This window comes from Topomyia yanbarensis, chromosome 2 (assembly GCF_030247195.1).
Source record: "Topomyia yanbarensis strain Yona2022 chromosome 2, ASM3024719v1, whole genome shotgun sequence".
Taxonomy (NCBI): domain Eukaryota; kingdom Metazoa; phylum Arthropoda; class Insecta; order Diptera; family Culicidae; genus Topomyia; species Topomyia yanbarensis.
The window spans coordinates 392,618,812-392,634,852 of NC_080671.1; the positions used below are offsets into that span (position 1 = coordinate 392,618,812).

The following is a 16,041-nucleotide window of genomic DNA, read 5'->3' on the forward strand; positions in this document are numbered from 1 at the left end:
GTACACGTGGATTAATTAGAACTATTAAAAGCTGTAAAAAGTCAATATCGGAAAAAATGTGGGTTACCATGATTCGGATGCTAGCCATTAAAATATACAAGAAAAATTAAAAACAATTATACACACACTATTTCGTATCGTAGTAATGTGATTGCTCATCACAGTTATCCGTGTAGTTGGGGTGCCAAATAAAATCTTTTTCTTATTTATGTATGTGTATTATGTAGTAGAAAGCCACAATCAGTTCAAGGCATTATCAGTGGAGTCGGCTAGACTTACAGTAGACTGACCTTTCATGTTATTGCTGTGAACAAATGGTCAAAATACGGACCCGTAAACAGAAGCGTTTACGCGCATTCCACGGGAGCAAAAAATCTCCTTCCAACAATAATACCCGGCCACACAATAAAGAATTTCGCCTAGCAGCTTTGACCCGCCTGATGGTTTGTTTGTTAGAAAGGTGCGTCTCACTCATTTCAGACCTTTAGGAGGCAACGAGAATTTTCCTCCACGTGAATCAGGTTGGCAATCCACTCTATCATCCAGTAGTCCAATCGTAAGGTGCCCTGATGCTTTTCCTCCCATCCCAAGTAATTGCATAACTGCAGTGTGATCACTGTAATATATGATATGATGCCAAATAAAATCTTTTTCTACCGTTATTTTCAAGTATACGAGCCATCACCACGCACCTGCTGCTCCACATTAAGCCATCCAAAACGGTAAATACCCATCGAAAAAGTTACTTCAAAGGCACCCTGCACCTGCCCATTCGGTGACATTATCGCATTCCTAATTGTTCATTAATTTTCTCAGCCCTCAACTTTTCCACTTGAGACCTATTTCCCCAGATCAGCCAACAAGAACAAAAAAAAAATTGTAGTTCTTCTATCGCATCAAACTCAGTATCAACAAGCGACGCCACTCCGATGGAAAAGAATGATAAATTGCCACCGGGCCGGAAGGCAGTCCCCTGGGACCGATGATTATGATTGATTGTTTTAATATTTCTTCCAAATAATTTCTCAGTTTCCCTCAGCCGACATGCCGGTTCAAGATCCACGACAAAACGAGCAGCTTTCGGTTGTCCGAGTTGAAAGAGTAATGTACCAGCCACCGCTGCTGCTTTTTGGGGCCGCTCCTATTCTGACTTCTTATGCCCTACACTTTACCCCCCCCCCCCCCCCCCCCCCCCCCCCCCCCCTTGGAGCTGGACGTCCGGGGATTGATCGATCGACTCGTCAGAAGTCTGTTCTTGGCTGGAAACTTTGCGCTCCTCATCTCCTCAATCTCTCTTTCTCCCAGTCGGTGACACGAATGGAAATTATTCACACGTGGTGCGGGGCTAATTAGCAACGAGCTGCTTCGGAAGGGACAATTTCGTGAGAGCAAGGGTTAATTGACGAGAGTAGACCTTTGGGACGAATTAGCTAGAGATTTGGTTGACTGATTGAGGATCATAACCCTAATTTGATGGATGCTGCTTGTTGGATCTTGGAAATTCCTAACCTGGCTTTAATTAGCAGGTAATAAAATCACCGTAAGTTTTTAATCATTTTATAATTCAATTTTACTCAGCCATTTTCTTAATTCGAATGTAGAAACTTGAGCATTAAATTTGGTATTTCGTTTACACTCGCAGTATCATGTTATTTTAATAGCACATTCCGCACTGTACCTTGGGGTAACCTTTCCGGTTGTCAAATAAAATACCTGTTCAACTGAGAGGAAAGCTGCGGTGGGACAAACATTTGTGGTGTTTTAAACAGCAGTCTAGCAATCCGGGCCCTGGTGTCTGTCTGCGGTGTTGCGCCAGCTTGCAGCAAACCGGAACGTCATTTGCAGTCAGCTGGGTAGCTCTGAGTAGGTCGGCAATAGCGAGCGCACCCTCACTTGCTGTTGTGCACCCCGTTGGCTTCCACACCCGATTGTTGAACACGTTCTCCACTTACAGCGTGCTCCACCTTGATAGCTCTGAAATATGTGTTTAGGTACTTAGTAAGCGGGAATCAAATCTGGTTCAGCGAATCCGATGTTGCTGTATGCTAGAGAGCAAAGTGGCACAACCCGTTCCATGATTTTTCACCGGGAACATATGCTCTTTTAAGATTTACGTGTTACGGGCTTTGATAGCACTGGTCTTCTGGTTGGTAACTAAGATGATCTCTCTAAATAACGTTGATTTTATCCTTGAGGTCCTTGTTATATTCTAGTGTCCTATCGAGAATCTAAAATTAAAAAGAACATTAGCTAACATATACAATTATCTACCAACAATTTAAACTTCCTGCCACCAGAAATCTAATTTGTATCATCCTATTTGTTCCAGATACATCGCCGTGACGCAGCCGATCAAGTACGCGAAGCACAAAAACAGCCGGCGGGTGTGTCTGACGATCCTGCTGGTGTGGGCGATCTCGGCGGCAATCGGTTCGCCGATCGTGCTAGGACTAAACAATACCCCGGATCGGGTACCCGATCTGTGCGTTTTCTACAACAGTGATTTTATAGTGTACTCGTCGCTAAGTAGTTTTTATATACCGTGTATCATAATGGTGTTTTTATACTGGAATATTTTTAAGGTGAGTTCCCGCGTCGACCGTCACCGCCGTCCAATAAATTATTTCAGTCCACGTTCGCTGTGCCTATCAAAAAATACAAAACAAATTTATTTACACAGTATCTCGGTGCAATGGGACACTGCTTGCCGGGCCATAATCCAGTATGTTTATAGTTTTGCCCGAACCGAATATAAACAATAGTTGTCCCCCTCCCTACCGGTCCCCGCCAAAAAGGAACAACAGCAGAAATAAAAACCTGCACTGCAGTAGCTGCGGCTTCCATCTGAGATTTATAACCATATATCCTCGAGAGCTAGGGAAGCAACCGGTTTATTTATGATTTCAAATTCTATTATCGTTATGCTACACGGTTTCGCTGGATGTGCGGTGGAATATAGTTTGTTTGTGAATGTGCCAGCGTAAAAAATTATGTTGATTTTCCCAGAGAAAGCGTTTGCCCAAATTCACACGTGAAGCAGAGGAGATATTGAAATTGAAATTTTATTATTCATAAACTATCATTATAACCGTCGTTGTTGTTATCGTCATCGTCGTCGCAGCCATTGGAACTGCTGCTGTTGCTCAATTCCAATCTCAGAATCACGGCAAACGATGTGGGAATAGTGCCTCGCTACGACAAATAAGCTGACGGTACGGGCAAATAGTGATCTGGAATGGGCTATTTATTATGCAGAATATGTCGTGTTATAAGGGTTGCTGGGAAATTGATTGGTGATATTATGTAACAATGGACTGAATGGATGCGTTGGAAATCTGGACTCGAAATTAAATGTGGACAGGGATATAGACTTGTTCTTGGACTAGGACCTGGACTTTGATTCTGATTTAGATTTGAACTCTTTAACTTGAATTTAGACTTGAACTTGGAGTTGGACTTGGACTTGGACTTGGACTTGGATTTGGACTTGGACGTGGACTTGGACTTTTTCTGATTATCTATGTTTCTATTTTCGGGGTTTCTTTTTTTACAGATTTAATTGTTTTGTTTTATTAATTATTTCTATTTTACCATTCTTCTGTTTCGTTTTTCTGTGTTTGTATTTTTCGGTTCTTGCAATTTTCAATTTTTCTGTTATCATGTTCAAGCATTTTTTCTGTATTATTTTTCTCTTCGTTTGGTTTTTGGGTTTTTATGTTTCTCTGTTTTTCTTTGTTTTCTGTATATCTCTATTTGTGATTTTCTATTTTTCTGTTTATCTGCTTTCTGTTTTCCGTTTTCGTTTCTGTTTTTCTGTTTGCAGTTTATTTACTTTCTGTTTCTCTGTTTTTCACTCTTATGATTGTTTATTTCTCTGGTTCTCCTTGCTTATCTACTTTGTTTTTTTTTATTCTCCTGTTTGTTGCCGATTTTCCGTTTTTTCTGTTTTATTTTTATTTTCCTGCGTCGTTGCTTTTCTGTTTTTCTTTTTACCTACGCACTGTTTTCTGGTTTTTCTCTTTTCTGTTCATCTGATTATCTTCTTTCTGTTTTTTTGAATATTTTCCAGCATTTCCGATTTTTTTGTTTTCGGTCTTTCTTTTATCTTTTGTTTTCTGTTTATCTGTTTTTCTGTTTTTCTGTTTTTCTGTTTTTCTGTTTTCCTGTTTTTCTGTATTTCTGTTTTTCTGTTTTTCTGTTTTTCTGTTTTTCTGTTTTTCTGTTTTTCTGTTTTTCTGTTTTTCTGTTTTTCTGTTTTTCTGTTTTTCTGTTTTTCTGTTTTTCTGTTTTTCTGTTTTTCTGTTTTTCTGTTTTTCTGTTTTTCTGTTTTTCTGTTTTTCTGTTTTTCTGTTTTTCTGTTTTTCTGTTTTTCTGTTTTTCTGTTTTTGTGTTTTTCTTTTTTTTTGTTTTTCTGTTTTTCTGTTTTTCTGTTTTTCTGTTTTTCTGTTTTTCTGTTTTTCTGTTTTTCTGTTTTTCTGTTTTTCTGTTTTTCTGTTTTTCTGTTTTTCTGTTTTTTCTGTTTTTCTGTTTTTCTGTTTTCCTGTTTTTCTGTTTTTCTGTTTTTCTGTTTTTCTGTTTTTTCTGTTTTTCTGTTTTTCTATTTTTCTGTTTTTCTGTTTTTCTGTTTTTCTGTTTTTCTGTTTTTTTGTTTTTCTGTTTTTCTGTTTTTCTGTTTTTCTGTTTTTCTGTTTTTCTGTTTTCTGTTTTTCTGTTTTTCTGTTTTTCTGTTTTTCTGTTTTTCTGTTTTTCTGTTTTTCTGTTTTTCTGTTTTTCTGTTTTTCTGTTTTTCTGTTTTTCTGTTTTTCTGTTTTTCTGTTTTTCTGTTTTTCTGTTTTTCTGTTTTTCTGTTTTTCTGTTTTTCTGTTTTTCTGCTTTTCTGTTTTTCTGTTTTTCTGTTTTTCTGTTTTTCTGTTTTTCTGTTTTTCTGTTTTGCTGTTTTTCTGTTTTTCTGTTTTTCTGTTTTTCTGTTTTTCTGTTTTTCTGCTTTTCTGTTTTTCTGTTTTTCTGTTTTTCTGTTTTTCTGTTTTTCTGTTTTTCTGTTTTTCTGTTTTTCTGTTTTTCTGTTTTTCTGTTTTTCTGTTTTTCTGTTTTTCTGTTTTTCTGTTTTTCTGTTTTTCTGTTTTTCTGTTTTTCTGTTTTTCTGTTTTTCTGTTTTTCTGTTTTTCTGTTTTTCTGTTTTTCTGTTTTTCTGTTTTTCTGTTTTTCTGTTTTTCTGTTTTTCTGTTTTTCTGTTTTTCTGTTTTTCTGTTTTTCAGTTTTTCTGTTTTTCTGTTTTTCTGTTTTTCTGTTTTACTGTTTTTCTGTTTTTCTGTTTTTCTGTTTTTCTGTTTTTCTGTTTTCTGTTTTTCTGTTTTCTGTTTTCTGTTTTTCTGTTTTTCTGTTTTTCTGTTTTTCTGTTTTCTGTTTTTCTGTTTTTCTGTTTTTCTGTTTTTCTGTTTTTCTGTTTTTCTGTTTTTCTGTTTTTCTGTTTTTCTGTTTTTCTGTTTCTCTGTTTTTCTGTTTTTCTGTTTTTCTGATTTTCTGTTTTTCTGTTTTCTGTTTTCTGTTTTCTGTTTTTCTGTTTTTCTGTTTTTCTGTTTTTCTGTTTTTCTGTTTTTCTGTTTTTCTGTTTTTCTGTTTTTCTGTTTTTCTGTTTTTCTGTTTTTCTGTTTTTCTGTTTTTCTGTTTTTCTGTTTTTCTGTTTTTCTGTTTTTCTGTTTTCTGTTTTTCTGTTTTTCTGTTTTTCTGTTTTTCTGTTTTTCTGTTTTTCTGTTTTTCTGTTTTTCTGTATTTCTTTTTTCGTTTTTTTCTGTTTTCCTGTTTACCTGTTCTTCCGTTAATTTCTTTTACTGGTTTTCTGTCTTTCTGTACTCTGTTTTTCTACTTCTATGTCTCTCTATTTCTCTGTTTTTCTGTTTCTCTGTTTCCCTATTTCTCTGTTTCTTTGTTTCTCTGTTTCTCTGGTTCTCTGTTTCTCTGTTTCTCTGTTTCTCTGTTTCTCTGTTTCTCTGTTTCTCTGTTTCTCTGTTTCTCTGTTTCTCTGTTTCTCAGTTCCTCTGTTTCTCTGTTCCTCTGTTCCTCTGTTTCTCTGTTTCTTTGTTTCTATGTTTCTCTGTTCTCTATTCTCTATTTTTCTGTTTTTCAAACAAACAAAGAATGGACAACAGAAAATAGAGTAGCAGACTTCAAGATAAACAAAAACAAAAAAAAACAGAAATACAAAAATAACAGAAAAATAATTTACGAAAAACAAGAAACAAAAAAAGAAAAATAATGAAAACAGGAGCAAAGAAAAATGAATCGGAAAAACAAGAAATTAAATAAAACGAAAAAAGGAAATGAACAGAGAACCAGAAAAATGCACCTATAACACAAAAACAATATAACAGAAAATCAGTAAACGTTAAAAACAGGAAAAACAAGTCAGAAAAACAGAAGAAACTAGAAGATGATTAAACAAAAATCAGTAAACAAAACTAACAGCAACAGGAAAAAGAAAAAAAACCTGTTTTAATCCACCTAGCGGTGCAATTGTGCCTTTCTCATTTCTCTAAACTATGGCACGGAGGCTTTTTATGTTCAACATAATCGTGGAAATGTCCATTACATTCTTAGTACACTTTGCACTTATACACAATGGCATGCCAGCCACGAACTTGATGAGCTACGTGTCGACGGTGAAACACTTGAAACAAAAAAATATCATACTCCATTAGCCTAATCAGCATTAGATCAATGTTATCTGCTTGCTAACTCATTTTGTCATGCGGGGATGGGTATGTGAAGAGGGCGAAAGTCCCATGAATGAACGACTCCCCAGCTTAAATTGGTATGCTTTGTAATATAGTGGTGGTTTAAAGATGATGGGGTTGAAAGGGAGGGGTATGAGGTGGTGGTCTGAGCGGTGATTTAAGGAGATTTTTAAAGGAGGGGAGTGAACAGTAGAGGGGGGGGGTGTAACCCCTCTCCGTAAACCATCAACTACGCCCCTGTTAAAATCCAGAAACCTTATGCGAGTTGAAAAAAAAATTTGGCCGGGATTAGGTTGACGTTTTTCAGAGTGATTGCATAACCTTTCTATATGAGAAAGGCAAAACAGAAAAACTAGAAAAACTCAATAAACAAAAAAATATAACACAGCAAAATAGACAAATAAATATTTAAATATTGAAGAACAGAGAAACAGAAAAACAAAGAACTGGAAAACAACAAACAACAGAGAATCAAAAAACAAAACAACAGAGAAGCAGAAAGGAGAAACAGAGATAAACGGCAAAAAGGGAAAAAGAGTTCAATTAAAAAAAGTACATTGGAATATTAATATAGACAATAGAAATAGGGAAAGAAGAAAAATGGAAAAAATTAAATGTAGATAAAAATAAAAAATAGAAAAATGAAAAAAATAGGGAAATAGAAAAAAAGAAAAATAGAAAAATAAGTGAATAGAAAAGTAGAAAAGGAGAATAGGAGAAAAAAAGAAAAACAGAAAAAAATAGAAAAATAGAAAATAGAAATATAGAAAAATAGAAAAATAGAAAAAGAGAAAAATCGAAAAATAGAAAAATAGAAAAATAGAAAAATAGAAAAATAGAAAAATAGAAAAATAGAAAAATAGAAAAATAGAAAAATAGAAAAATAGAAAAATAGAAAAATAGAAAAATAGAAAAATAGAAAAAGAGAAAAATAGAAAAATAGAAAAATAGAAAAATAGAAAATAGAAAATAGAAAAATAGAAAAATAGAAAAATAGAAAAATAGAAAAATAGAAAAATAGAAAAATAGAAAAATAGAAAAATTGAAAAATAGAAAAATAGAAAAATAGAAAAATAGAAAAATAGAAAAATAGAAAAATAGAAGAATAAAAAAATAGAAAAATAGAAAAATAGAAAAATAGAAAAATAGAAAAATAAAAAAATAGAAAAATAGAAAAATAGAAAAATAGAAGAATAGAAAAATAGAAAAATAGAAAAATAGAAAAATAGAAAAATAGAAAAATAGAAAAATAGAAAAATAGAAAAATAGAAAAATAGAAAAATAGAAAAATAGAAAAATAGAAAAATAGAAAAATAGAAAAATAGAAAAATAGAAAAATAGAAAAATAGAAAAATAGAAAAATAGAAAAATAGAAAAATAGAAAAATAGGAAAATAGGAAAATAGAAAAATAGAAAAATAGAAAAATAGAAAAATAGAAAAATAGAAAAATAGAAAAATAGAAAAATAGAAAAATAGAAAAATAGAAAAATAGAAAAATAGAAAAATAGAAAAATAGAAAAATAGAAAAATAGAAAAATAGAAAAATAGAAAAATAGAAAAATAGAAAAATAGAAAAATAGAAAAATAGAAAAATAGAAAAATAGAAAAATAGAAAAATAGAAAAATAGAAAATACAAAAAATAAAATAAGAGAATAGTAGAACAGGAAAATAGAAAAAATGAGTAACAGATGAACAGGAAAAAGAAAACGTATAAACTTTAAAACGAAAAAACAATTGTAATGGGAAAATACAGTATAAAAAGACATTCAAAAAATCTAAATATGAACAGAAAACCATAGAAAATGAAAATGTTTCAAAGAACAGAAAAACCGAGCGAATGCAAAAATAGAAATTCAGTTAAACAGAAATGCAGCACAGTAAAAGAAAACTCAAAAGCAGACAAATAGAAATAAGGAAAAGTTGAAAATACCTAACACTCGAAAACCAACGAAGCACAACAACTGAAAAACATAAACCTTGAAAACAGAAAATAGTATCAGAATGAGAGCAAAACTAGAAAAAAACAGAAAAATGAGCCAAAGAAAAACAAATAGAAAAAACAAATCAAAACCAGAAAAAAGAAGAACGAGAAACAGGGCATTAAAACATAAAAGAAAACATTGAAGCAGAAGAACGGACACTTGAAAAAGGAAAAAAAGAACAGACAAAATGATCAGCAAGTAGGAACACAAAAGGAACAAGGAAAAACAAAAATTACGAAGACGGAAAAACAAGCACAAAATCACAAAATAAACTAAAACAGTGAATACGGAAAAACAATTTTAAAACATGGAGAACCAAAATTAGATAAATAGAGACGGAAAAGCAGAAAATTAAAACTTGAACGAAAAATAAAAACAATGACTAGAAAAGAAAACTAAACAAGAAAAAAAAAACAAAACAGAACAACATTAAATGCACAAAAGAGGAAAATAGATAAAACTGAAAAGCAGAATAATAGAATGGAGTTAATGACCTTGAAATTTACAGCGCCAAATAAGCAAATATCAAGAAAAACAACAAACTGAAAAACTTAGAAACCGAAAGAAAGAAAATCAGTTTAACAAAAAACCAAAAGTAGATAGACGGGAAAAATAGGTAAATAGAAGTCTAGAAAACCAGAAAAAAAAAGAAAACAGAGAAGCAACAAATTTGAAAATCAAAAAACCAAAAATATGTAGACTGTGGAACAGAAAAATGGATCAACAGAATAAGAGAAAAACTGAGAAATACAAGAATTGGCCAAAGAAAAACAAAATGAAAAAGAAAAAAAACAGGAAACGGAAAACAGCGAATTAAAAATGAGCGCACATCAAAACGAACACCAGAAAGAAAATAGAACCGGAAAAAGATTACTTAATAAAAACAGGAACAAGGAAAAACGGAAATAACAAAAAACGAGAACAAATAAAAACAAAAACACAAAATAAACAAAAATTTACGGTGAAAATAGAATGACAACAACAAAGAAGTGTTTGTCTAGCTTTTGATTTTCATATTATTTTCTCTCCATTTCAACAGACTTTTTTGTTTGGTTCCTTGTTTTTTTTTTAATTTAGTCTGTTTTCATTCCTACTCTTCTTTTCTTAATTGCATTTTCTATTTGTCTATTGTGCTTTTCTGTTATTCTGTTTTTCTGTCTGTTTTCTTGTAGGCCATTTTGCAGATTTTTCTGCTTTTTTTGGTTTGTTGCTTTCCATTTATTCTGTTTGTCTTTGTCGTAATGTTTCCCTGCTTCACTGTGTTTATTTTTTTGGTTTGTCTCTATTTCTGTTTTGCTATTTTTCCGTTTTCTCTTTTATCTGGTCTTTTGTTGTTTTTGTCTTGTCTTTTTTTGTTTTCTTTGTTATCGGTTGAGTTCTGTTTTCTGTTTTTTGTTCTCGATCCTTCTGTTGATACAGTTAATCTTTTTTAGTTTGTTTGTTTTCCGAGTTTTCTGTTTTTAATGTTTATTTCTTTTGCTTTTCCGCTGCCGGTCAATTCGTTTTTGAGCGTGATTTTTCCTTTCCTTTCTTTTACTTCTCTCTTTTTTTTACTTTTCAATTTCAAAAACTATTTGATTTTTCATCGCCCCTTTTTGATTTATTTCATTTTACCTTTTATTCCTTTCCTTAGTTTTGCTATGGTGAGTTGTCACTTTCCTGTTTGTCATTTATTTATTCTTCTATTGACCCATTTTAATATTTTTTTTATATTTCAACCCTTAACTTTTTGGTTTTCTGTTCGTTTTGGCTTGTTATTTGTTTTTCCATTTTACTACACTGATTTAATGCCTACTCTTCTAATTTTTCAGTTTTTTATGTTTGAACATATTAGAAACATGAAATCACTACTTTAATTCGAGAATGTTTGGAAAATGTGTTTAATTTTGGATGAATTTTTGATTTTACAGTGCCATAATAATATTTAAAAGTGCTTTTAAATAACAATTCTGAGATCACCTAGGAGAAAATGCAATTCCGAAGAGAACAAACATTGATTTTATTCATTTGGTCAATAATTTTCCTTGTTATCTTTCCCGCTGATTCAAAATAATCTTAAAAATGAAAGGTGAAGAATACATGAAAAAACCGAATCGGCGAGCGAGCAGAGCTTCACACGACCTCGTTAGCTTGTGCGTTCGCATATCTGTCCGACATTTTGCGTTCTATTGTATATCTGCGGTATTATTTTGAAAATGCTTTTGAAAATTTGCGGTATATTCTTAGATTACTGATTTGGCAATTTAAGTACTTAAAAATCCACTTAAATCAATCGAAATTACCAAATTAAACTGAATATTTGCATCTTTCCTCCTCCCACACTCCCACCCGCAGGCTCTTCGAACGCGAGCGAAAAAGCAACGCGCAGCGCGCAAGCCCCACATATCGGAAATCACCGCCGGTGGAAGTCTGATGGAGAACATTGCTCAAACGAAGATTGCGGTGGAAACGCAACTGGACGGCAGCACCAAGAGCGGCTCGTGCAAAATCCTTCCGGACGAGCCGCCAACGAATACGGCGTCCGGTTCCAACGAGGAAGACGATGACAATGCCGGGTAGGTGTTTTTTGGTGTCATCCCGTTCCCGCGCTCTCCCGTTAAATTTACATGCCAACACATAACCTCATCCCCATTCTGTTTAGTGTGGTCGATCAGTGTTCTGTCATTCATAACGCTCGTGTACCATGTGCTGCCCCTAGAAAACACTATTTCATTGGCTGCAGCGATGTTCGGTGTCCTGAGCGATCGTACACATTTGCATGACTGATGATCGAATGCTGTGATCACACGCACACACACATTAAATTTGTTTTTTATTTGCCACTGAGCTGTCATTTTGCCATCAATCTCATACCATTTTGCGAAACCAGCTAAATTCGGTAATGAACAGCAATAAATGTAGGCTTCAGTAGCAGCAGGTGGCATAAATGGTTGGCACAATTTTACACTCGCTAGAATAAGGAAACACTCCCCTAAGGCAAATCACCAACACTTGCTTATTGGATGTCAACTCCAGGACGAAGAAAGTCTGAATCACCCCCAAAATCACCAAGCTCGTCGGGAGCGAACCAATCCCAACCAACCATTTAATCATTTGAAAGTCTTCCCACCTCCACTCTCCCCCTCACACAATCCAGCAGACAGTGCTGAAGGCAAATGAATTATAATTCATTTCTCTGGTCGCTTCACAGGTCCCCTGACATTGATGATTGTCATGTGATTGTGAACGATAAATCAACAGAATTTATGTTGGCCACGGTCGTGGAAGAAGCCGGAAAGTATGTGTGTCATTTCGTGTGTTTTGATTTGTCACTCTTGCACATTACTAGCCACCAAGCAGTTGTTCATGTTACTACAAATTACACTGTGTGTGACCGTGCTGTTTGTGATTGTTATTGCTGTAATTGATGTTGCATGGTGCTTGCTTTTCTCATCTGTAGGTACACATTTGACTACATTTCTGCGTTTGAATGTTCATTCATTACTATTGTGTTCACGATTACTGTAGCTTTAAGTTTCGATTATGCTGACGGGTGTGACTCCAACCTGGAATGATTCGTGATGCTCAGTGTCACCCTGTAATCCTAAATAAATTTATTGAAATTCATTATTTTTAAATAGGTAATTGCATAGTTTTTTCCTTTTTCTTGCGCATACTGTGTTCCAAAATTGTCAAATTTGAGGACTGTTGTGGTCAAGAAACAAAATAAAACCAGTTTTAATCAACATAGGTGCTTTCCTCGCAGTCTAGAAGCTGCCCAATTTATATCTTTCGTTGCTCAATACAATTCTCCGAGAAGATTTACAATAGTCCAAATGCATGAAAAAGCTAGTCGATGACGATTCAAATTGATGGGTTTTATCAGGGTCCAATAATATTGCAAGATATTGAAGTTGTACAAAAATTTTCAGTTTTCACTGTTAACTGCAAATGGTCCTGGCAGCACTGCTCGATCAGAAATCAATCAGACTAATAGCAATAACTTCAGTTGTACGTATAATGCTTATAACTGTAGGTGTTAAAATGAAAGATGAGAGTCCCAATTACAAGTCTTAATTGATTTTGCGAGAAAATCTTGCCTAGAAAACAAAAGCTATTGTTGTTGAAAAACCACTTAATCCACCTTGTAGTGAGATGAGACATTTTTACATATATCACTGTTGGATCATTTATTAGTTTGCAGAACTTATGCGAAGTGGACACCCTATTATAAGTGGAATGAATAAAGCTTGGTGGAGCCCGGCACGAATAATACCACGAAAAAACTAATTAAAATAATAGAAAATCAATGACATAAAAGAAATTCAAAAAATAAAGCGAAATTTTTTTTAAAGGATGTTATTAAGTTCATGAAATGAGCAGAATGATTTATATAAATTAAATAAGGTTAGCTAATTAAATGAAAAATTTGGCAATATTTAAAAAATAGTAGAACACTCGCAAATTGGATGAAATAAGTAGAAGGAATGATTGAGCATAAAATGAATAGAATAAATAAATTATAAAGATTAATAAAACGAATAAAATGAATAAAATATATAAAATGAATCAAATAAAATGAATCGATAGGTAAATTGGGAGGAATTGGAGGCTGCAGCGGTAATCACGATACTATTGGGAATATGTGATGACATCATCACAGTTCCTCGATGGCGGAGTGGTTAACGCACACAACTAGAGACTGAGAGATCTCAGGTTCGATTCCTGCTTGAGGACATACCTTTTCTCGGTGTTTCCAATAAAAAGGTGAATTTCTCTGGCTGTTTTCCATTGGACATGTTCATAAAAATCCTTAAGAAAAAAAAACAAAGACCCGCGGCAAAACAAGGAATGAATAGAATTAATAGGATGAATAAATTGAACAAAAATAAAACGAATAAAATTAATAACACGAAATAATTGAATATAACAAATAAAATGAACAAAATAAATAAATTGAATAAAATGAATAGTATGAATAAAATGAATAAAATGAATAAAATGAAGAAAATGAAGAAAATGAAGAAAATGAAGAAAATGAAGAAAATGAAGAAAATGAAGAAAATGAAGAAAATGAAGAAAATGAAGAAAATGAAGAAAATGAAGAAAATGAAGAAAATGAAGAAAATGAAGAAAATGAAGAAAATGAAGAAAATGAAGAAAATGAAGAAAATGAAGAAAATGAAGAAAATGAAGAAAATGAAGAAAATGAAGAAAATGAAGAAAATGAAGAAAATGAAGAAAATGAAGAAAATGAAGAAAATGAAGAAAATGAAGAAAATGAAGAAAATGAAGAAAATGAAGAAAATGAAAAAAATGAAGAAAATGAAGAAAATGAAGAAAATGATGAAAATGAAGCAAATGAAGCAAATGAAGCAAATGAAGAAAATGAAGAAAATGAAGAAAATGAAGAAAATGAAGAAAATGAAGAAAATGAAGAAAATGAAGAAAATGAAGAAAATGAAGAAAATGAAGAAAATGAAGAAAATGAAGAAAATGAAGAAAATGAAGAAAATGAAGAAAATGAAGAAAATGAAGAAAATGAAGAAAATGAAGAAAATGAAGAAAATGAAGAAAATGAAGAAAATGAAGAAAATGAAGAAAATGAAGAAAATGAAGAAAATGAAGAAAATGAAGAAAATGAAGAAAATGAAGAAAATGAAGAAAATGAAGAAAATGAAGAAAATGAAGAAAATGAAGAAAATGAAGAAAATGAAGAAAATGAAGAAAATGAAGAAAATGAAGAAAATGAAGAAAATGAAGAAAATGAAGAAAATGAAGAAAATGAAGAAAATGAAGAAAATGAAGAAAATGAAGAAAATGAAGAAAATGAAGAAAATGAAGAAAATGAAGAAAATGAAGAAAATGAAGAAAATGAAGAAAATGAAGAAAATGAAGAAAATGAAGAAAATGAAGAAAATGAAGAAAATGAAGACAATGAAGAAAATGAAGAAAATGAAGAAAATGAAGAAAATGAAGAAAATGAAGAAAATGAAGAAAATGAAGAAAATGAAGAAAATGAAGAAAATGAAGAAAATGAAGAAAATGAAGAAAATGAAGAAAATGAAGAAAATGAAGAAAATGAAGAAAATGAAGAAAATGAAGAAAATGAAGAAAATGAAGAAAATGAAGAAAATGAAGAAAATGAAGAAAATGAAGAAAATGAAGAAAATGAAGAAAATGAAGAAAATGAAGAAAATGAAGAAAATGAAGAAAATGAAGAAAATGAAGAAAATGAAGAAAATGAAGAAAATGAAGAAAATGAAGAAAATGAAGAAAATGAAGAAAATGAAGAAAATGAAGAAAATGAAGAAAATGAAGAAAATGAAGAAAATGAAGAAAATGAAGAAAATGAAGAAAATGAAGAAAATGAAGAAAATGAAGAAAATGAAGAAAATGAAGAAAATGAAGAAAATGAAGAAAATGAAGAAAATGAAGAAAATGAAGAAAATGAAGAAAATGAAGAAAATGAAGAAAATGAAGAAAATGAAGAAAATGAAGAAAATGAAGAAAATGAAGAAAATGAAGAAAATGAAGAAAATGAAGAAAATGAAGAAAATGAAGAAAATGAAGAAAATGAAGAAAATGAAGAAAATGAAGAAAATGAAGAAAATGAAGAAAATGAAGAAAATGAAGAAAATGAAGAAAATGAAGAAAATGAAGAAAATGAAGAAAATGAAGAAAATGAAGAAAATGAAGAAAATGAAGAAAATGAAGAAAATGAAGAAAATGAAGAAAATGAAGAAAATGAAGAAAATGAAGAAAATGAAGAAAATGAAGAAAATGAAGAAAATGAAGAAAATGAAGAAAATGAAGAAAATGAAGAAAATGAAGAAAATGAAGAAAATGAAGAAAATGAAGAAAATGAAGAAAATGAAGAAAATGAAGAAAATGAAGAAAATGAAGAAAATGAAGAAAATGAAGAAAATGAAGAAAATGAAGAAAATGAAGAAAATGAAGAAAATGAAGAAAATGAAGAAAATGAAGAAAATGAAGAAAATGAAGAAAATGAAGAAAATGAAGAAAATGAAGAAAATGAAGAAAATGAAGAAAATGAAGAAAATGAAGAAAATGAAGAAAATGAAGAAAATGAAGAAAATGAAGAAAATGAAGAAAATGAAGAAAATGAAGAAAATGAAGAAAATGAAGAAAATGAAGAAAATGAAGAAAATGAAGAAAATGAAGAAAATGAAGAAAATGAAGAAAATGAAGAAGATGAAGAAAATGAAGAAGATGAAGAAAATGAAGAAAATGAAGAAATGAAGAAAATGAAGAAAATGAAGAAAATGAAGAAATGAAGAAAATGAAGAAAATGAAGAAAATGAAGAAAATGAGAAGAAAATGAAA

General features: G+C 31.7%; 1 protein-coding gene across 1 annotated transcript in view; it reads left to right on the forward strand.

Moving 5' to 3' along the window:
• LOC131684819 (dopamine D2-like receptor) overlaps nt 1-13,680 on the forward strand; it is a 629,139-nt gene extending 615,459 nt beyond the window's left edge. Inside the window, exons 6-8 of the mRNA XM_058967998.1 lie at nt 2,330-2,582; nt 11,050-11,270; nt 11,906-13,680. Coding sequence (XP_058823981.1) covers nt 2,330-2,582; nt 11,050-11,270; nt 11,906-12,122 — 691 coding nt within the window. The 3' untranslated portion in view covers nt 12,123-13,680. The remainder of the gene's footprint in view (nt 1-2,329; nt 2,583-11,049; nt 11,271-11,905) is intronic.
• The last annotated feature ends 2,361 nt before the right edge of the window (nt 13,681-16,041 follow it).